The 21,620-nt window shown below is 37.4% G+C and overlaps 1 protein-coding gene across 3 annotated transcripts; it reads right to left on the bottom strand.

Moving 5' to 3' along the window:
* Positions 1-344: 344 nt before the first annotated feature.
* Positions 345-20,821, bottom strand: LOC129873392 (ENHANCER OF AG-4 protein 2). 3 transcript variants are annotated; one of them, XR_008762716.1, is made up of 13 exons: positions 20,297-20,820; positions 19,173-19,249; positions 16,298-18,142; positions 15,708-16,212; positions 12,362-12,470; positions 11,178-11,290; positions 10,914-11,101; positions 8,656-9,355; positions 8,090-8,585; positions 6,905-6,997; positions 6,719-6,802; positions 6,388-6,541; positions 345-1,855 (listed from the first exon to the last, which is right to left on the bottom strand). XR_008762716.1 is itself a non-coding variant. In XM_055948478.1 (12 exons), exons 1-11 carry the CDS (start codon positions 20,405-20,407, stop codon positions 6,747-6,749), a joined length of 4,293 nt encoding a protein of 1,430 aa, XP_055804453.1. In that variant the 5' UTR covers positions 20,408-20,820; the 3' UTR covers positions 6,347-6,541; positions 6,719-6,746. The 3 variants fall into 3 exon arrangements, 1 of the variants encoding a protein (XP_055804453.1); XM_055948478.1 differs by lacking the exon at positions 345-1,855 and having other exon boundaries at positions 6,347-6,541; XR_008762717.1 differs by lacking the exons at positions 345-1,855; positions 6,388-6,541 and having other exon boundaries at positions 6,905-6,987; positions 20,297-20,821.
* Positions 20,822-21,620: the final 799 nt, after the last annotated feature.

The following is a 21,620-nucleotide window of genomic DNA, read 5'->3' as shown; positions in this document are numbered from 1 at the left end:
ATCTAAAGCAGATGCTTATGCATTGGAACTAGAAAGATTTGTGATTCACACGGAGCCCGGAGTAAGACATCTCAAATGTGCCAACTGAAAATCTAACTTCAAAATATAAAACAGGATTTTTATGGTGATTATCGTCTCTAAAAGGTCGCACCTGCTACCTCCAATTTTCTAATTGGACATGAATTTCAAGGTCCTCCCATTGAAATACATGTCCAAATGTTTTTTCAATTGAGATTCAAGTCCAAAAACATAAAATTGAACTCGTTCAACACTTCATCTTGAAATACGCTTTATTTTCAGCCAAATATTATAATGTCATTCAAACGCCTACTAATCAGATAATGTGCCTGAGAGTGACATCACAAATATTGGATAAGGGGCAAGTGAGTTGATAGGTATAAATACATATTGGTTCTGTCCTCCGTTTCTTTTTTAGTAATATGCAGAATACGACAACTATAAACACAAATCAGCACCTACTTAAACTAAAAATGCTTTCACAACAATATCACGACAACAGATTCCAATCATAATCATTGTTTGATAAAATACCCATAATTTATTTGCTTCAACTTCAACACAAGTAGAAAACGTCCATACCACTTTGTCTTGATGAATGCATGACCCTTTTAGAAGCATTGACATTTGACGTTTACTCCAGAGCACTGTTTTCTGTTAATCTGGGTCCAAGCATTGAATATTGTCCACCTCAGCTACACCGTTCTTCCACTTCACATGTATTATCACAAAAAAAAAAATGAAAACACATACAGCAAAACAATTTCCTACAATTTCATTTTTCATTTTTCTGCCCTTCCTTGGCACCAAAAGATTAATTTCCAGGAAATCTCAAGCAGATAAAATGCACCTCCGGTAAAGCTTTCAAGAAGCTAGTCTTCACCAATTACCACGAAACAGTAAATTTTCTAGCCCAGCTAATCTTCTCATTTTTTCAAGTAGGTCAACACAGATGAAATACTCTCCAATTTGCTTTCCCACCATCCACAACCTTAACATCTCTCCTTTCTCAATTCTCTTGGGCCATCCCCTTCATCTTCACCAGAAGTCGTGATCTTTAATGGCTAAACCCATGTTCCATGTTCTTTCAAGATAAGCACAGATCATCGGACTGTCAGCTTATGATTAAATGTTCAGGCACCTCAACAGCAGTGAGATTGAGTCAGAGCACTCCAAATTTTAAAAAACATAACCCAAAAGTTACCATTGTCTCCTAAAACTGATTATAATATCAAGAAAACTTCAGATCCAAACATCCAAATACAACATCACGGTTTGGACATGTACGCCAGTCAATGTCCATAAACAGTGCAGTTAATGAAGTTCAGATGTGTGTAACATTAACATCCACTGCACAAAATCACTGCTGAAAAGTCCCATGAAAAAATTCCTTTATTAAAGCAGATTGCACGATGTCAATTGGTCAATCAACAGCATAGTACAAAGATTTGAGGGTGGGAGGGATGAATATTGTAGATATCCTACTTACTCATATAATATTTCGAATTATATACACAATTACCTTTTTTCCCAAAATTGTTACTCCATCCGACAACAGATATACATGAAAATTTTACATAACTCTTCTTACTTTAAAAAAAAAAAAACAAAAAAAACATATGAACTGCAAATGTTCTTTCACAAAAAATGACCACCATTTTGTGGTGAACGGACAAAAAAGGAAGCAGTGGCACTGCTACAGTTCAGGCATCTGACTACACAATTACCTCAGAATTTTGCAGCAGAACAATCTGGCAGGATCAATTAGATCTTATTGTACTGCTGACCAATAAAGGGCTACAATGTTGCATTCTGACTAGCTATCTTCTGTAAATACCTGAAACAATTGATATTTGCTAACAAAATCACTCTCAAATTAGATGGCCTCCATCATGTAAACACAATAAGATATATATTCCTGTTGTTGCAAAAACCCCGAGGGGGGAAAAGGGGAAATTAGGAACAAGAATCAGATAAGTCAGGAAACTAATTGAAGCATTAAGTGTCTAGAACTCCCCAAGGGAGCATGCTCAAGTCACTTGTACAAAGAACAGATAAATCGCAATAACTAGTTACTCTAATAGCATTCCTTTCATTAAATTTGTGCTGCAATTAGTCTATTATTAAGTTGCAGTTGCCTCTTTGAGAACTTCCAAAGTAACAAGCGAAGTCCAACCATGAGACCCAGTCGACTTTGTCGGTTAAACTAGCAGTTACAAGGACAAGTTTACTTGCAAAAATATAATGTTCTTTAAGCTGGGCACACTAACATAATTCCGGCTATGGTATGGGGATGGGGATGGGGAGGTGAGGTCCACTCATTGATTTTATATTAGATGAGTGTATTGTCCAGGAGACATGGGCCAGCACACTACACACAGAGAAAGAATTCTTCAAACAAAGTCACAACTCATAACAAGATGGTCTACGACCATCAGACCCACAGAAAGAGGAGCAACTAAGAAGAGGGGTATAAAAGAAAGAAAGGAATGTCTTCGATTTGGCTCTTGTTCCCGGTAGGTATATAGCATGCTAAGGCTTGCTGAAATACAATTGTACGGAAGTAGCACCCACGACTTCTGTTGAACACTTCCTCTCCAAGAAATTATAAAAAAACTTATTCCAATATAAACAGCTTATAATGCAATGCCTTGAAATTTGGGTGATAAACAAGGTCTACAAGGAGATTATGTAGCCAAGAAAGATCAGTAAACTGAAACTCGAACCCATCCAACATTTTCACAACAAAGGGGTATTTGATAGTTTTATCTCAACAAGAAATAAAAGAGGCAACTGCAAAATTTGGTTGGCAATATAAGAATCTCTACATAACTAATGCAAAATTTGGTTGGCATATAAGAAATATCCCTGCACAACTAATGCAACATTTGGATGGTGGTAATAAACAATACCCACATTTGAAGTTATTTGGGAATCCAGATATTATTTCATGAGGAGTCCCTAGAGGTTGAATTTGAGGTGCAGTTGATTCTGCTCTTACTCAGGCCTTCCTTTCTGGACTTGTCCTCTCTTTGATAAGTTTATTCATAGAGAGTTGAGAGTTTCTTTTTGACAAGTAATGAAGTAAACCGATTTTTTTTCCAGAGCTACAAAAGATAATTACAAAGTGATATTCACCTGTCAGAGAGTTGGGGGGTATTACTGAGGTTTGATGTTGTGCATAATTTGGCAAGCAATTAAGACACTGTTGTACAACCACTAATAAATACTCCTAATTATATTTGCTGGTTTCCCATACTAACAATGAGATATCAAACTACAATAATCTAGGATGCCAGATTACACTATTCTCATAAACCTTCCTTGCTTCTGTACTATCCACAAGATGTGATTGAATAAATCTCCTAGATAACCAACCATAAGTGGAACATTATATGATAATGATCCCGAGCCATGAAGGCATATAATATCTGTTAACCATCAAAATTTGCAGGATTTCCAAATACAGAAAATGCTTCTCATGAAAAGTTATGCAATTGCCAGCATAGGCGGCACTAGCAACAAAGTAATGCTAAACCAAATCAAAAACTGTTGTCTACTTGTGCATGAATCTATGGAAGTAGGTGAAATTTTTCGATAAGAATTTTAATGAATCATTTTCTATGTGAATAACAATAACTTAACCAGAATGCACCCGTGAATAACAGTAACTTAATTAGATTTGAAATGATTTCTCTTAGTTTCAAAGTTCACAAGATTACATGATTTATTCCCATTGGTTCGCCCAGAACTCTTAATATTAACAGTGCTACCAGATTCGTACTTCACAATAGGTAGAAGTGGAGCCTTTCATTTTTGGCATTCCATCAACTATGCATAAAAATTAAAAAGAACAGTTAGGTACTACCCAATTTGTCACATCCAGCAGGTTTAAGAACAAGTCCAAGCAATATTATGAATAATTTGAATGTCAAAGAAAATCATGTTCAAGAGTGTGTCAAATGGAGGAGCAGGTCTCAATAAATGTAAGAAATAAAATGCTGAAGCACCGACAGACAGATATTCAGATTCTTCAAAGATTATGTTTGTAAGAACTAAACCTCTGAACAATTTATTTTAATACTTACAATGGTGGTAACAGAAGCTTCTGAGAATCAGATTACTGTGAACTGTCAGATAATACACTAATCATTCATTAGGTTCAATTTTAATACTCAGTACGGTGGTAGCAGCAGCTTCTGAGAATCAGATTATGGTGATGGTAAAAATTAGATTACAGTGGCATATCACCGCCTTAATCTGATATTACAAAAACTAATAACACATGTTCCACTTTTGTACCAAAACTTTGGTATGTTATTTATTAGGCCATATTTTCTAAATCAATTTTAATATTCAGTATTGTGGTACGAGCAGTTTCGGAGAATCAGATTATGGTGACGGTAAGAATCAGATTACAGTGACTTGTCACCACCGTAATCTGATATGTTACGAAAACTAATTACAGATGTTCCACTTTTGTCCCAAAACTTTGGTATGTTATTTATTAGGCTATATTTTCTAAATCAACTTCGGATGAGATTCCAAATTATAAAATTGCATTACCAAACAAATAGAAAAGCAGTCTTATATCAGTTGTGTTGAATAGGATGAAATTAAAGGCCTCGAAGATGTCATACTGCATTTTATGCCCAAGGAAAGAACATCATGTGAAAAGAAAGACTTCTACTCATTGACTACATCAAATATACACCATTTTTTTTGTCTTACAGCTCTGCTGTGAAAATAATGTCGTCTGCAGAACAAGTGATAGTTTTCTTCAACGGATTCCAAAGTCCAATCAAATCTTTTAGCTCTAAGGATTCCAATTCAATATTAATTTATCCAAGGAATCGATGATAGATGCGAACATTAACTCTATAAACAAGGGGAAAAACGTTCATTGGTTATCCTTATGTTTGAGTAAATTATCATACTGAGTCTTGTAGATACATGTTTTATTTTTTTTGAAGATACATGTTTAATACAATAGTTGGAATTTGGGAAAAGTCAAAAAGTTGGTCAAAAGATATTACATTAAAGTTGAACTAATAAATATATTTTTAACTTGCACTCACTTCAAGCTAAAAGAAGTGCTATTTGTGCATTTGGAACAACTGTACGGGTTAAGACTAAACTAAGTAGGCAACCTAAGATGGGACTGAGGGGTAAGAAATGCATTAAGTAGCATGACAGCATTTCAATAACATTGCCAGTTAAGATTTCAGCTCAGCTGTATCTCATACCTTCCTCTTTTTTTTCCTATATGCCAATTAAAATATAGAGAGCTTTTAATATATACTGGTACTATTATTTATACAGATTTTAACTTATTTTTCAGTTTCATTTGATATGATGATGGCATGAGTTGAGCTTAAATGGAAAAAAAAATGAAGATCATATAGTCATACCCGACTTGTTTGGGATTAAAGCATAGTTGCTTCTTTTTTTTGTGTGTTGTGATGGGTTTGTAGGCATAAAATAGCCCTTGATATAGATCACTATAAAACATTTTTACATCACAAAACTAAAAGAGAGGTCACTCACTTGTTACCCTCTAAAACTGATAGGATTAACAAAAATGTTGCCTAAAGGTAAGAAATGACATGAACCAATGTCGAAACATTTCTCCAACATCAGGCCAAGAGGATTTATATTCCAAGGAAGACCAAAAGATATGAATGAAGATTTATAATACTTGCTTCCTAATTTGCACTATGTATCCAATCCTATCTACATAGATTTCCTAACCAGGAGATGAGGGTTGGTTTTTATCAAGAGCCACCCGAAGGGCTGGCCCTATGGCACCACAGGAGCCCTCCCTAATGCTCACGTGACCAATTAGAAATTTTCAATTGATAGGCATCATGCGCCTTCGACCGTAAAACAAAAGACTCTGATTAACTTGTTAGCCTTTACAAGAAAGATTCAATGAAAATGTGAGCAAGGGTTGAGAATACCAACATGGAAATGCTCAAAATTGAGAATCTGAAACAGGAAAAATCTGGTTAGCCTATATCAGTTATGCATCCTCCCAAATCTTCAGTTATATATTTAGTACGGCAGCAAAATATTATATCACTATTCAGTGGTAAACATATTCTTCGAGGTATGGAGGATCCTCATTGTACGCGGATAGAGTCAGTAACTCATTGCTAATATATGATAGGATTTTACTTTGCATCACCTGGAGACTAAAAGATATCACCAAATCCAACAAGATTAACCAGTTCAAAAAAAAAAAGTAGAAGACTTCTTGTTAATAAGAAAATAAAAGAAAGATGACCACCTAATACAAGGACTTCTCATCTGCACCGAACTCTATAACTCAGTATAGTCAGAATAATTACAAGGGTCAACAGGGCTTACACTTTGTTAAGTATGTGTCTTGAAATGCATTTGTCAGGAAAATTACAATAGTACAAAATCCTGCCGAGGGTCACCCAACTTAACAGCAATTGCTCTAATGACTGTCTTTTTTCCAGATGTCAGTCCTGTATCCTACTTGAGCCACCATTAGATACTGAAAAGAACAAACATAAAGGTCATACTTCACCAAGAAAGAAGAATATAAGACAGAAATGCAGTGAATGACACCCTTCTTAAGGGTCCAAGCACTCTACATGCACAAAGCTCGGATGTGCAGATATGTCAACTAAGTCCTTTTCCAAACTAAAAATCATGATAAACCATAACTCACCGAAGATCAAACCAACTGCCAACGACTCTCATGCTGGCCTCCAGCTGAGGACAGTTACATCCGGTCGGCAAGGCATTCCATGACCTACCACACTAGTAAGTCAGTTCTTTCTCCCACAAATCTGAGACTAAGAATCAAGAAGCAAATTCAACTATAACAGAATCAAATTCTTCACCAATATATCACCTGAAATTGGAGGACCAGTAGGGAAAGCATTTGATCCAGAAGGCTGGAATCCAACATTACTCACAGGTGGTCTATCAGGAGGTCTGAAATAACCTGCCATGAAAGTCACTCGTCAAAGTGACCTATCAAAAAAATCGCTATACCATGACTGACGATTCAAAATCCAATATTGCTCCATGTTTTCTTTTTTGTTAACAGACGTCACAACTTCAACATTTTACCTAGTAAAGAACTTAAGTATGTATTGTAGGCCCACATAGGTGAAAAAAGAACAAAATGTTTTCCAGCCAACATGTTATAGCTGAACACAAGAGACGAGTGGAATTGGAGTAGAAATGAATGAAAGAGTGAGTGCCTACTAAAACTATAAGTGAGTGCCACGCCTTCATATGGATCATTTAAACAGATTCCCTCAACTGTCATGCCACAAAAGGGATTGAGAAGAGACTCTGCCATAAATATCGAAGGTCAAATTTTAGCACGGTAATATTTCTACGAATACACTGATGGTTGTTGCTGATCACAACAAGTGTATGGAAGAGCTGACTCACCAACCTTAGTGGTGGTGGAATGTCATATACACTATCACTTTTCTTTTTTCTGATTAAGCACTAATTTTTACTGAATGAATAAGAGAATTCCCGCATACATGATGTATAAAACTAGATATGTGTCGTACAAAAACATGACTCTCTACAAAGAACACACAATCAAATGTCACAGGTGCATATTATACTTCTTCAACAATCAGCAAGCAGCAATAATTTATTCAATTACATGTCCCACTGACCATAACAAACAAATCTTAACAGAACCTATTCCCTGACCAGTGATGAGCTAGATTTTGGTAAGCCAAGTGAATGATTTCTGTTTCCACAGATCAAGTTCAACAGTTGATATTTAGAGCTTGTGCCAGTTTCATGCTCGTTACCATTTGACAATGCAGATAAATGAAGGCCAGTATAAGCATCATATGCAGGCTTGAAAATTTGAAAAATACGGTCTATCAAAATTCATGAGTTATTGGAGATTTACTAAGAGCTAACAGAAATTTATTATATCCAAACTCCTGCCATTCATGAGTTATTGGAGATTTACTAAGAGCTAACAGAAATTTATTATATCCAAACTCCTGCCACTTTGCTTCTCATGTAAATCAACAAAAGCATAATGAAAGAGTCAAACCTTCTTGAGCAATAGTTGGACCAGGGCATGATCTTCCTGCACCAATCCACATACCACGCTGATGGTCACCATTGAACTCATTGGGTTGAACCCTCCACTGTTCATCACCAATATGACGCCTTGATCCATCAGGGCGCTCTGGTAATGAGCATGGTGCAGGATATGCTTGCTGTGGATGTTGCTGCACTGGGGCCCTTGGATACGAAAAACTATTGGAGGGGATTTGATGTGGAGGGTTAAGATGCATGGGCCTTGGGGCAAAAGCCGCATTACCAGATTGAAATTTCTGAGTGGACTGACAAACTGGTGGGTTTATATATGCATCGTTGTAACCATATTCCAAAGGCCGCGAACTATATCCAGAAGATTCCCGTGAATTACTAACTCCTGCTGGTGTAAAAGAAGGTGATTGCAATGGGAATACCTCATTCCTACTAGATGCATTGATACGAGGACCATGAAGCATGTTTCCAGCTACCTGTGGTAACCGATGACCCTGTAAAAGAATATTAGTTTTAGTGACATATAATGAGAGAGCATAAATATCACACAGCAAGAAGCCTTACACTAGGTATGCTACCGACTTCGTTTGGAAGAGGAGGTTGCGCATATGCCACTACAGGTGATGGTGATGGTACTGATGGAGTGAGGGAGTGTAAGTGTTTTGTCCCTACTTCATGTTGGAGTGGAAAAGAAGGTTGAGGGAACATCAGCGGAGGTGGTCCAGCGGGCAGTGGAGGGAAAGGATGTGGCTGAGATGGAGGTAGTGGGGGTTGTGATGGAGGAAGTGGTGGTGGTGGTGGTGGTGGTGGTGGCGGTGGTGGCAATGGAGATAATGGAAGTGGAGGTGGCACCGGTGATGGAGGGGGAGAGGAAGGCAAAGGTGGGGTGGGTGGAGGAGAACAAGGAGGTAATGGTGGGGATCCCATAGGAAGAGGCGGCAAATCAGATATATTATCTAAAGCTGATTCCAGGGTTCGATCTGAGCCAGACTGGTTCACATCATCTCCAAACAAAGGTCTTTCATCTTTTGGGTGACCAGAAACATCTTCCATTTCAAGCTCGCCATCCACATCCTCCAAGATACAATGACGTCTGTCACTAGGAGTGACCACATATCTCTCAGCATTATCACCTGTTGCAGGTGTATGCTCTACTGCTAATTCCTCAGCAGGTTCGTTTTGCAAATCACGAAGAGCATCTTCTTCTTCCTCCTCATCAAAAACGTGAGAAGATAAAAATCCAGGCAACTGGAATGTAGCATTGCTGAAAACACAAATAGGAACAGAAAATGTCAGAGATTAAAGCAAAACAGCTGCTATAACAATATTATGACTTCAAGGACAGCAAGAAAGGCAAAAAATTGCTACCAATGCTACACAAACATAATGCCACAGATTATTAGATAATTATAAATGTGGAAAGCAGAAGTTTTAATGGGATGGTAGGCAGAGTTTGTGGTAAAACAATCCAAAAACATTTTTTAAATCAGTAACAAATTCTAAGAGAACAAAAGAAACTATGTCAACCGCAGTTGGTTACAATCTTGAACACTGTTCTTAAATTGGTTTATGACCCAACAATCTCCTGCAACTAGTCAATAATATTTCACAATATGACCCACTCACTGTGATATAACCATTTGCAGCAACAGGAGACAGTGTATAATAATCATGTGGTGTGCACATATACAAAAACAAACACTTGAAAAAGGAGAAGCTTCACAAGATCCATCTCTGAGATTTGTACCCCAATGAAAAAAAGGGATTCAGATTTCAGGAAAACCCTTAACACTTCCAAAAACAGAGGAAAATATATGCACACTGATTTTCCTCCTAACACAGATATGCACACTGATTCCTGCTTCAAACATTCTCCTACCACTCAATTTGGGATCTGAAACAAGAATCAGATACCTTTTTATCAAATAAAAAAAACAAGAATCATATACGTATTTCATGAATCAAAAATTAAAATTGAAAGGCTCGAACAAATTAAAGAAGCATCATAAAGCAAATAGTAAAATTATTTTATCAACTACCAACATATGTTCAATGCTATTCTAACATATCCAAATATTTGCTGCAAATGTACTCTCAAGGATGGCACTCAAATAAGCCCATTCAGAAAAGTTTTGAAGAGATGATCCACATGAGTTAGTCGGAGGAGCACATAATTCAAAAATGGGAAAAACAAGGAAAAAAGGTGGCTTCACAGCTTTTTGACAATTCCTCCACAAGTGAAAATGCAAAAGGCTGATAAAGTTCCTGGGCATTAAAGCAAGAAATGAAAAGCAAAAGTCTTGGCATGCGCTTTGCGCGTCACTTCCAAAGTACATGCTTCTTCGAAGCTGCGTCTATAATCCTGAAAAATAGTGACCCCTAGCTCACATCTCTTTGTGACTTGACATTTAATAAGACGGGCTTTCAACTTTATAGCCAATTCCTAACCATTCCTAGGAGAAGAGAATTACAACTATAAGGTCCTACACATGGGACAGACCACTTCAAAGAGGTAGGAAAATCGTCTTCGTCCCATATCTGAAATTCACAAGTGATTTGTAGATTCACATCTAATACCGACATTAAAGTCCACACCAGCATCAACACAAAGAATTATACTGAATTCAGATCATGAATCACAGCACCGCCGATAACCGCATAGGAAGTTACAGTGCTTTGTTTTTTTCCAAACAACCAATAAAACACAGGGGCACTATTACCCAGAAGGCCATGATAATCAAATGGAAGTTCATAGCGACTTTTTAATAAGATTCATAGGCAAAAGTATTTCACAAGAACAAGGATGGAAGTAAGTTGCCAACCTGCCATACTCATCAACAAGCATGCCTTCCATCTCTCTAATAGGATCATCAATAGCACGCTCAGCTCGAGATGGCCGTCTAAAGGACAAACCACCAGACGAATCATCATTCGTCGTACCAATATCATCCATATGACGACGAAGAAGAGAATCAGGATATATTTTCCTCTCAAGCCATAATCGCAAAACCTATAAAGGAGATACAATCAACATCATGCAGGACTTCCTTTAAATGACCAACTGGTTCTAGTGTTCGCACAATCACCTTGAGACATTGACGACGATTTTCCCGGGCACCCACTCCTGGTGGAGCAGCAGCTCCCAAAAGACGAGGTAATGCAGCTTGAACAGCAGGAATATATGATGCTCCTGCTATGCCTGAACAAAAATCATGTAGCAAGGCAAAGAGAATCAAATCTAATTCAAGTACCAGATGTCACAATTTTACCAGATTTTAGCAAGTAAAAGGATTGAGAAAATACAAAAATAACACCTTTAAACTCGATCCACTGGGGCAGTTAGTTGACTTAATTTTAACACAAAAAGCATCCACTGATCAAGAGCTTCGCATGAAAAAACACAAGGAGAAACTAAGACAGTAGTATGGTATGTAATAAGTCTGTTGTTCTCAGAGCAAAGTGTGAAATAATTTAGTAAGGATCTTAGGATCTGTAAATCTCTTCATGCTATACACTTGGATCCATTTCGTCAATCAACCATACATTATTAATGAACTTCTACGTACAAACCGGATTCCCACCACCTCCATACTTGAACAGATGACTTAGATCCTTGTTTTATATCTTCTTAGTTCAGAAAAAATTGCAAAGCGAACTACGAATAACATAGGACTTGTATTCTAGCAGGTAATCTGCCTTATTTACATGATTACAAAACTCATATTTACGGAGGGTAACCTGTTGATATTTTTTTTGTTGACCTGATAGTGTGTGTCAGTGTATATAAGTTTAACACTTCGGTAAAAGAGGAACGATGTGTTGGTTGAACCGGGCAGTAGCTTCGCAATCAATAGCTCAGTGAGGTGCGTCCCTACTTCTGGTGATAGATAGAAAAGGTGGGAGAGGGGCTGCCAGTGCAGGAGTGATATTGTAAGCAATGTGCAATGGCAAAATGTAATGTAGCTACTAAATTAGACCAGTAATCATCATGGCCACACAAACTGAATTAATGGAGAAGGCAATTGTAAAGTATCAGTACCTCATACTAAAGCAACTACCCAAAAAACAAAAAAAAAGATTTGAAGAGGCAAAAATCAGGGAAGATCTTGTCAACCTGTGCACTCCCGCAAAACTATACGTAGAATGGACTCGGAGATGTCACTTAGAGAAGGGAGGTAGGTAGGTGGAGAAGAAATTAGCGAGAAAGTATGAGGAGATGAAAACAAAATTAAGAATCATAAATGTAGTGTGCTTTCACAAGAATCTTTACCTTTATGACTATGAGAGCACTGAGTTATAGAATCCACCAAAAAGAACAGGTCCACCCTGCGATGAAAGCTAGGTTCATTTTCCAACTTCCGGGTAAGAAGTTCCACGACCTGCATTAAAGAGGGCTGAATGCTCAACAAGAGACTACACAAGGTGACAATAAATGTACCCATTACAAAAGTTGCCGGATGCAGAGAGTTACCTATGATGATTATTATATGTTAGACAAGTTAAAAATCTGAAGTGCTACCTACTAATTCAACAGCACCCACATTTCACACACAAACATTTAACTTAATATGCAAGATTCAAAGCTCAGATAAGTGGTTCAACCTATTTAAGAAAGAACTTCGGATAAAGCATTTGTCTAGACTAAACTGACTAGAATATATAGAAGAAAAGAATGGCTTTCCCAGAAGGCCTAAAATATGAGAAGTAGAGCAAGTTAGATTCTAGGAAAGTCTCTGAGCAGGCAAGTCAAAAGCAGTTTCACTTGTCGTTTTCTTGCTGTTCACCCCCGCCCTTCCTTTCCCTTTTAGCTTTCACAAAGGCCAGGTACAAGATTTCACCACAATCTTTAACCATTTTAGCCAACTCAGAGAAGTCCTTTACTTTAACTGGTAAGTTATTTTAACCATTCAGATCAATATTACATAAATTTCTCTGACAAATAAAACAAACTAAATTTTCAAGTAAAGAAAGTTTGTATTACCTGTGAAGCCAGCCTCTAACTCAGTTATTCTTGCTGTTAAGTCTTAATTAAACCATAGTTTATTAGGTTTGAAAGGAAATCACGACAGCAGGGTTTCTCCTGGTTCATGACACTATCCAACTCTTGAAACTTTGGTTAGAAAGAAGATTTTCACGGAAGAAGCCAAGCTCTAAAAAGCCATTTTGAAAAATTATTCCCAGTTTTACAAGAATGATAAACTCATATAACAAAAAACGCCCAGAACGTCCAAGTAAATAATTAACAGAAGACATGCATCCCACATGAATCAACAACAATGAGAAAATGAACATAAGCTCTCAAACCTTCATAAGTTCATCAGACTCGCCACTAAGCACCTCAACTATTTTGGTCACTTAACCCTCACACTAACACTTTTACCTCAATTACCAACTGACACCTCATTTCATTAGATGAATTGCTAGGAAATTTCACATTTTTACCCCTTAAACTTTCATTTAAAGTCATACACACTCACCAACTCTAATGCAACCAGATTATTCCTCTCTCTCTCTCTCTCTCTCTCTCTCTCTCTCTCTTCTGTATCTAATTCGGCCTGCCTTTGATGAATTGTATTGTTACAATTTCTTTTTCCTTTTTTAATAATGGTAACATTATACTCATCAGCAAAAAGTTTGCTGGCTGCAGTATTTACAAGCTACAGTCATTGAAAATTTACATGGCTTCCAAAAATCTACAATAGATTCTGCATCATCTATTTAACTCTCTTTACACCAGAAATTAAAATTTAAAATACAGTTCATTATTCACCTCCCTTCTTCTTCTTCTTTTAAAAAATCACCTTCTCCTTATTCCCCCCTCTTTTTCTCTTTCCTTCTCTTTACACAATAGACACTTGTGGTCCGGCCCTTCTCCGTACCCTGCACACAGAGGGAGCTTAGTGCACCGGACTGCCCTCTTTTCTCATTTCTCTTCACTTCTCTCTCTCTCTCTCTCATTCTTCTTCATTTTCTCTCTCTATTCATCTCTCTTCTCCCTTCACTCTTTCCCTGCATTTTCTCCCTTGTGCCCTTCTTGGTGTTGCATCACGAAAAAATTATCAATTCAGGAGCAGGAAGGCCAGAAAACAGAGAATTTTATCATGCATAGATGCACACAGAGACAACTCTCATGTTTCCATCAATACTATACACATTGTCTGGTCTTAGCAGACACGCCTATTAATGAGAAATGTCAAAACAGAACTTCTGAACAATCACGCAGAAGCAAATGCTCAATCAATGACACCAGCCATATATTGACACACCACATGTGCACCCATTAACCCCATCAAATAAAAAGAATCAAAAAGGGGAACAAAAGGCAAGCAGATGGAAAAAGTTGAACACGAACATATCATGAATAAACTTATTATATACCGAGACCCCATAAGCACTCCCGATTCTTTTATCAGCACAATGTCACGCAAAGAGTTGAAAAACGGACAGATAAAAGCTTGCATAAAAAATTATGGATAGACGAGGTCGATACTTTCTCATGCAAAGAGAATTTTAATAAACCCATAAGGCAATATCACAGAACTTTTTATGACTAGTCCATAACGACATATAGAAATTACTTGTATGAAACTTTTTGTCATGATAAAAGCTGTTGCAAAATTTAGGCATCTACAAGTTCGTCCTCGTCAACTGGTAATGAAAGAACAAAATCTGGGTATATACCAATACTTGACTAGGAAATAACTCATCAAAATCCAAAAGACAAACACTTCGGGGCATTACCTGGAATTATTTTTTTACCGCGAAAGCTATATCTTTCAATCTCCATCTTTATACCCGTAATAGGTATTGGTTTATACCCGGATTTCATTCTTTCATTAATAGTTGACATGGTTGGAGTTATTCTATCTAAAGAAAAATTCTACTGTCTCTTTGGTTTGAACTGGGTCATGCCACAGCACATGAGAGAGGCAAAAACAAACCGGAGCTTTTGGAAAGTTGATAAGGTCATCAAGAATATCTGGTTGATGATCCCTGCAGTTACTTTTTTGGTGTTTAAGAAATGAAAAGAACCGGCGATGTTTTGATGGAATACCAACTCTAACCCACGCACCTAAATGCCTGTTCTGCTGGATTAAGTTAACTCCTTCAATTAGTACTGACCAATTTTCAAGAATATCCTCAAGAAGAAGAGGATATTCCTAGTATTCTAGATTATTTATGAAGCATTAGTAGAGTCACCTCTCCCTCTGTAATATTCCTGGAAGTATTACTGGAATACTTTTGGAGTATTCCTTTGTTCATAAGACAAGTTACCTTTTTTAAACAAAAAAAGAGTACTGACCAATTTTTGGAATTTGTTAGCTCCCTAGTGATAGATTGACAAATTGTAAGGTTAGTGCACCGGGCTGCCCTTTTTTATCAAATATTTTTTGTTCTGCTGCTTTGTAATTACGCATTTTCTTGGTGTTTCTTTAAAATGAACCACTATTATTTCAACAAGTTCGTCACCCAATTTTTCATTATACCAAGGACCAACTGAGTTGTTATTTTCCTAGTGGATATCAAAGTTGAAAACAAATAAACACAGAAACCTTAAAATCTGTGAAAAAACATGTTATTATATCAGTTGCAGAAGGGAGAAAAGTGGTGCTAACCTCATTAGCAATGCCATACTTTGCACAATCAATAGCTAGACGGGTTGCACGTCCAATACTCTCTTTGGTCCGTGATAATGTTTCTATCATTCCTTCAAAAGCATCACGAGCAACAGCTGCCTCAGTGCCACCACTGAGTGAGCCCCCAGAGGCCCCCAGTCCTGAAATTACTCTCTTCTCCTCATTTTCTTCAGGCTCAGGTGGATTTATCGATGAAAACTGCTGAATCTCAGATGAAGGAGATGAGCGAGAAAATAAAACTTGTATTTCAGGATGCAGCATGCCAGAGCTTAATGGTTGAGAACCAAGAGTTGGATGGGGGCTCCCTCCCTGTGGTTCAGTATAGGGGGCCACAGCAGCAAGGGTATTACCATAAATGCTCTGCAAGTGAGCTTGCCGCCTTTTAGCCTGGGCAGCTGCTATAAGATGTTTCATGGACATATCCTGGTCCAGAACTTTAGAATCTATCAAAGAATTAAGCTTCTCATCTCTCACAGCTTCCAGCCTGCTTTTGCCAACAAAAGTGGAACATCACATCAGAAGGAACTGTCAATAAGAGGTATCAAAGAAAAATCAAATATCAAATGTACCTTTCTAACCGTGTAGACATGCTTTCAACAGCATTACCAGGCACAAGAGTAGGTTCAGTCATCAAGGAACTAGACCTTGGGGTTGTTTTTTTCCTTTCACTAGTAGAAACCATCTTACTTCTTTCATTAATAGGTTGATCACGAAAAGGATTTAAGTTATCAGCACCAATAATATTGCCTGTATTAAATTCAGCTACCAACTTTCTATGATCACCCTGGGGTTTACCAGGTAGTTTAGCACCTTTTTGCGGCTCTGAGACTGGTTTGTCAGTGAACCCAGGGGATTTTTTGGGGGATACAATATCAGTTTTACCTTCCCTAGAAGTTTTTGGAGTTCCAAATTTCCCAGGACTACATGAAACACTTCTATCAGTAGGTATACGCTTTTTCTCCACATTTTTCTGAGGAACACGCACAGAAAGTTCTTTGTGTAGTCTGACAGATGGTGCATGCTCCTTGATAGAGCTATCCTCAATTGTGCCTGAGTCTTTCACACTCAGTTGGTCATTACTAGCTGTTCCAGTAGATAGGTCAGGCTTCTTCACCAAATTGGGGCCACGAGAAATAGCATCTCTCTTAATAGATCCTCCATGAATTGGAGTTTTAGGCTCTTCATTTTCATTATCCACACACAAACGGACAGCTCTCCGCTTAGTAGGAAGTTGAGGAACAGGAGAGGAGCTAGACATAGCCTCCATTGCCCGTCGATGGCGCTTTGACGGTGGGAGAGTATCTTCTTCACCACAATTATTTGAACCAATAGCACCTTCATGCAATTTCAGCGAAGTGTGACCCTCGGCTTTTCCCAGTGGTATTGATTTTTTAACCTCTGATTTCACCACTTTAGCTTCATCATAAATTTTGCTCACCATAACGGCATCCATTGCCCCATCAGCACATTTGATCTTCTTAGAGGGATCTGCTATTTCATTACGTCGCAACATCTGTCCAGGTTCAGCTTTCAATTTCTTGCTAGACTGAAATTTTTTCTCCTCTATATGGCTGAGAACAGCATCCACTGTCTCAGGTTTTCTATCATTCTGTCTTTTTACCTTTTTTCTACCATCAGTACCTGACTTAACCTCTGGCACTAATTTTTTTGCACTTGCTGTTTTAACAGTCAGATCACTGGCAGTATCACTAATTCTTTGCACTTCATGTCCACCCCCAGCTTTCCTCTTCGCCAGCTTTGCTTTGTGTCCATTTGTCAGTTGCTTCTGACCACCATCAAGCTGCTTCACATCAGCAGATGATGTAGGAGGAGGAAAATCTGCATCAGGAAAATGACTCCTCTCAGCAGATCTCAAGTTCTCCTTGTGGATCAATTGCTTATCATGCTCCTCGGGATCTCTGTTGTCCTCACTTAGGTTATCATGAGTGCTTTCGGGATTAGGCAATGAAGCCAACTCCTTTCTTGAATTAGAAATCCTACTGGGAATTGAAACCTTCTTTATAGATGAAATTGAAGGAGGCAAATTAACCTCTGAATCATGAGAAATGATATCAGTTGTATCATCTTTTATCATCGAGCAGCGCTCTAACCCAGATCCCTCTACTAAGCTTTTGATATCTGTTTCTTGCTTACACTTCTTTTCTCTGTCCATTTGGTCCAACTCAGCAGCAGCAGTCACCCTTTCAACAGAAGCTACAACACAGCCTGGAGCTGTTTTATAGGCCTCATCTCCTGAAACACTGGAATCTTTCTTCTGTAACTCTTCAAATTCTTCACAGATTTGCTTCACTGCTTTGGCAAAATGTTTTACTGTTTTACCCTGACATCGTGCTGACACTTTATTTTTAACATCAATGGTAAATGCCGTAATATCTGCTGGGGCGACAAATGCTCTGTTGACAGGGTAAAAGAAAGAAAAAAACATGTTTCAATGATGAAGGAAATTCAGAAAAGGAATGACCCAGGCAGAATATGGTTTTCTAGATAAGGATATTCAAATTGTAGTCAACTTCATATTTGTTTCCAAATTCACATATCAATTCCTTAAATAAGCATACAAACACAAAATCATCATATCCAAACCTACTAATCAGGGATGTTGTCTGTCCAATAAAGGATACAACTAGACTTAATATTACCGCAAGGCTACTTGAATATGTCACTAAAAATGGATGCAATAAATGGAAAGATCATAAAGCACCCAGAATAATCAAAATTAAATCAGCACCAGCCAGATCGACTACCAAATATGAAAAGAACATGTAATCAGTTACTGAAAGAGAAAAAAAGAACCAAAAAAGCACGACGACACGTCTCTGATAACAACACATCAATACTCATGTCAGCACCTAGAAGACGATATGAATTATCGTAAAGTACATCCAGAAGTAATGACTAAGCAACTCTAAGCCAAAAATAACCTTTAATAGTTCTGGTACGAGGTATGAAGCTATGGCATTTTCAAAAGTAACCAACACAACCTCTGTAATAACGTATGCACATGTTGACCAAGCATTCAACCACGCCCCATGTTTCATACCTCAACAAGCGCGAATTTGAAGGTCAAGTTAAAAGAATGGTAGCGGAAGTAACTTGTAGCATGAAAGATGTCCCAGTTTTTTATTTTGAATTATACTGCATAATTTATAAAGTATCATTCTTTTTTTAATTAATGGAGAAAAAGGAATGATGCTTCAGAGTTCAAAAAATGTTGGCAGACCATCTTTTTCCCTTTTTTCTCAATAACTTCCCTTGACAGGAACCATTATATACCTGAAGATGGTTACAAAGCTTGCCTTTTTTCCATCTTTCAATGAAGTTAATCACAAAGGATCTTATAGTGTGAAAGCGAAAATAAAACCCTACTACAAATTATTTATCTCCATGAACAAGCATGGGAAAACAGATGATGGAAGCACTTACATTTCCTGTGTACCAAAGAACTGGACAAAATACTTTTTAGGATCAGGAGCTCGATCCCAATCTTCTGGTTTGCTAATCTGGAAAAATTGAAGATTACATAAATAAAACCACAATATAAAGCGACAAAGTAACAAGACGACAAAGCAACGAGCACCGATACAAAAGCACCAGAACTGACAAAACAATTTCCGAATGTCCTGTACTACCAAAAAGGACAACCACGGGATCTTATTGAGGAACAAAAATCAACAAGGAGATTGTTAAACAAATTATCAACATGAGCACAACAAATAACTAACAAACACCGCATTTAGAAGTGTCGGGAACCAATGAACGAACAGCACTAACTCTAACAGTCTGACATATCTTGGAAAACAAAAAAAAGGGATAGACACGCAAGTTCATGACAAAGAGCTTTTCTAACAAAATTCATAGTAGAAATAAAATCTCAGGAACAATAGGAGCAGTAGAACGTATGAAATGACATCAATACGAACAAAGGGGAAAGCGACAAGCATTCACGGGTATTTAATACCCGTGATAAGAGGTAAATAAACTTGGCAAAATTTAAGACAGACATACACTACTAGTTTGTCCTCATCCTTTCAAATAGATCTCATCCGAAACTTCATAAACTGAAACATACTAGACAACCAACAAGATTCATTATGTAGAAAAATCTCCATAATATAAACTCATATCCAGTTTTACCATCTTCTCTACAACAAAGATAGAATGAAACCTCATCCATACGTCAACCAGGCCTTATTTCCAAGAGAAGCGTGATAAAATCTCAAAAGCTAAATCATATATATCGTAGTAATCATTCAACCCTCTAGACATATCAACTAAAAGAAACTTGATACGTTTTTACCACTAGATTCACTACACACAGTTCAAGAACCATTAAACGAGATTATCATCAATCTCAAGAAACAAAAAACAAGTGCAAGACAAAAGATTAAGGGCTTACGAGGTTAAAAACATTCAGATTATGGCAACATCCTTCACTACATTTAACTGAACACTCGTTCATAAACTTTGTTGTGATTACAGTAAAAGAAGTCTACAAATAACAAAGTACGTTGAGCCAACAAATTGATCAGCATTGGAGTTTTATTTACCTTAGCAGGCCAAGCAGGGAAGCCTTTAACCTTAGCAAGGACAAGATCACCCAGACTCAACTCGCTCATTGACTTCACTCCTTTAGCTCCACGTTTACGACCTGGAGCCATGCCTTAATTCTATCAAAACCCTAGATATACTACCCTCCCGCAAAAGGGTATGCTTTGCGTATGTTTACCTCCGATCACAAACAAAGCCGGAAATAGAACACCCTATCTATACTTGGGGATATGGAGTTTCTGTAACTATGCTTGCTTCGTCTTCAGAATTATATTGAAAAAAGTGTTCCTAATTGGTGGAGCGAATGAAAAACCCTAGAACTCAGATGAAAGATACGTCAGCTTCGCCGGCGGAGAATGGGCTGTCGACGGAGAGCGGGGCATCGGAATCGACGGAGTTGCACACAGAGTTGCTGCTCTCTACATTAGAATTTTGCATTTAGAGAGAAAAAGTGGGTTTGTGTGTGGCGGTGGATGAGAGAGAGAGAGAGAGAGAGAGAAATGACCGTAGTAATGATATTGTACGTATATGGAAAGGGGACGAGGAAATAGGTGAAGGAAGAGAGGGCATAATGGGGAGTTCGTATAGCAACAAGCTAACACGTTAGTACCTTGTGTTACTTGCGTCTTCATTGATCAAATCAAATTTAACATCATATTTTAGTAGTACTAATATAGGTATCATATTTTACAGATAATAATATCTCTAAAATATGCTTACATTGATTCCATAGAAGTCATTAATGTATTTTTCTATGATAACCCCTTATATGCAAACATCTTTTTTGAGTGCAGATACTTGATGCAGAATTTGATGAGAGTACCAGTGACGCATATGAGCAGAACAGGATAGCGGACAGCTTGAGCAAGGAAGGAGCTAGATATGGTGATTTTGGGAATCCCATCATTTAGGTAGTCGCACCAATGTTTGCTTCAAAACGTGTCTGGGCAGACAGGATTATTTTTTTGAGAAAAACTAACTCATGTATCAATTTGTCACATGGCCACATACTTGTCCGTACTTGTAACAATGACACTATTATGGGTGGCAATAGACCTTCTTTTTTCCGCAATCTAATATATATAAATTATGCTTTTCTACCCAAAAAAAATATCTCTAAAATAAAGAATAAAATGAAAAACAATAAACATAATAAGTTCAAACTAGAAAAATAACAAAATGGATATATTAGATTGTTCAATAATAGATGCGATCAATAGTTAATATAAGATAGAAGAAAAAATAATCTCTAACATTTTGCTTATATTTTACTCTCAATTTTGAGAATTTCAACTTATACTAGAGCAAAGAAAGTAGAGATGT

This window comes from Solanum dulcamara, chromosome 11, assembly GCF_947179165.1.
Source record: "Solanum dulcamara chromosome 11, daSolDulc1.2, whole genome shotgun sequence".
Lineage (NCBI taxonomy): Eukaryota > Viridiplantae > Streptophyta > Magnoliopsida > Solanales > Solanaceae > Solanum > Solanum dulcamara.
Note: the sequence above shows the minus strand (reverse complement) of the source record. Positions and strands in the feature narration are given on the sequence as shown.

Excerpts from the sequence above, each read along its gene's own strand:
- LOC129873392 (XM_055948478.1), bottom strand. The coding sequence starts at position 20,407 with ATGGCTCCAGGTCGTAAACGTGGAGCTAAAGGAGTGAAGTCAATGAGC. Across the intron at positions 12,471-15,707 it reads AGTATGGCATTGCTAATGAG|GTCGTGGAACTTCTTACCCG; the intron begins GTTAGCACCACT and ends TCTTTAATGCAG. Across the intron at positions 9,356-10,913 it reads CTTGTTGATGAGTATGGCAG|CAATGCTACATTCCAGTTGC; the intron begins GTTGGCAACTTA and ends TTGTGTTTTCAG.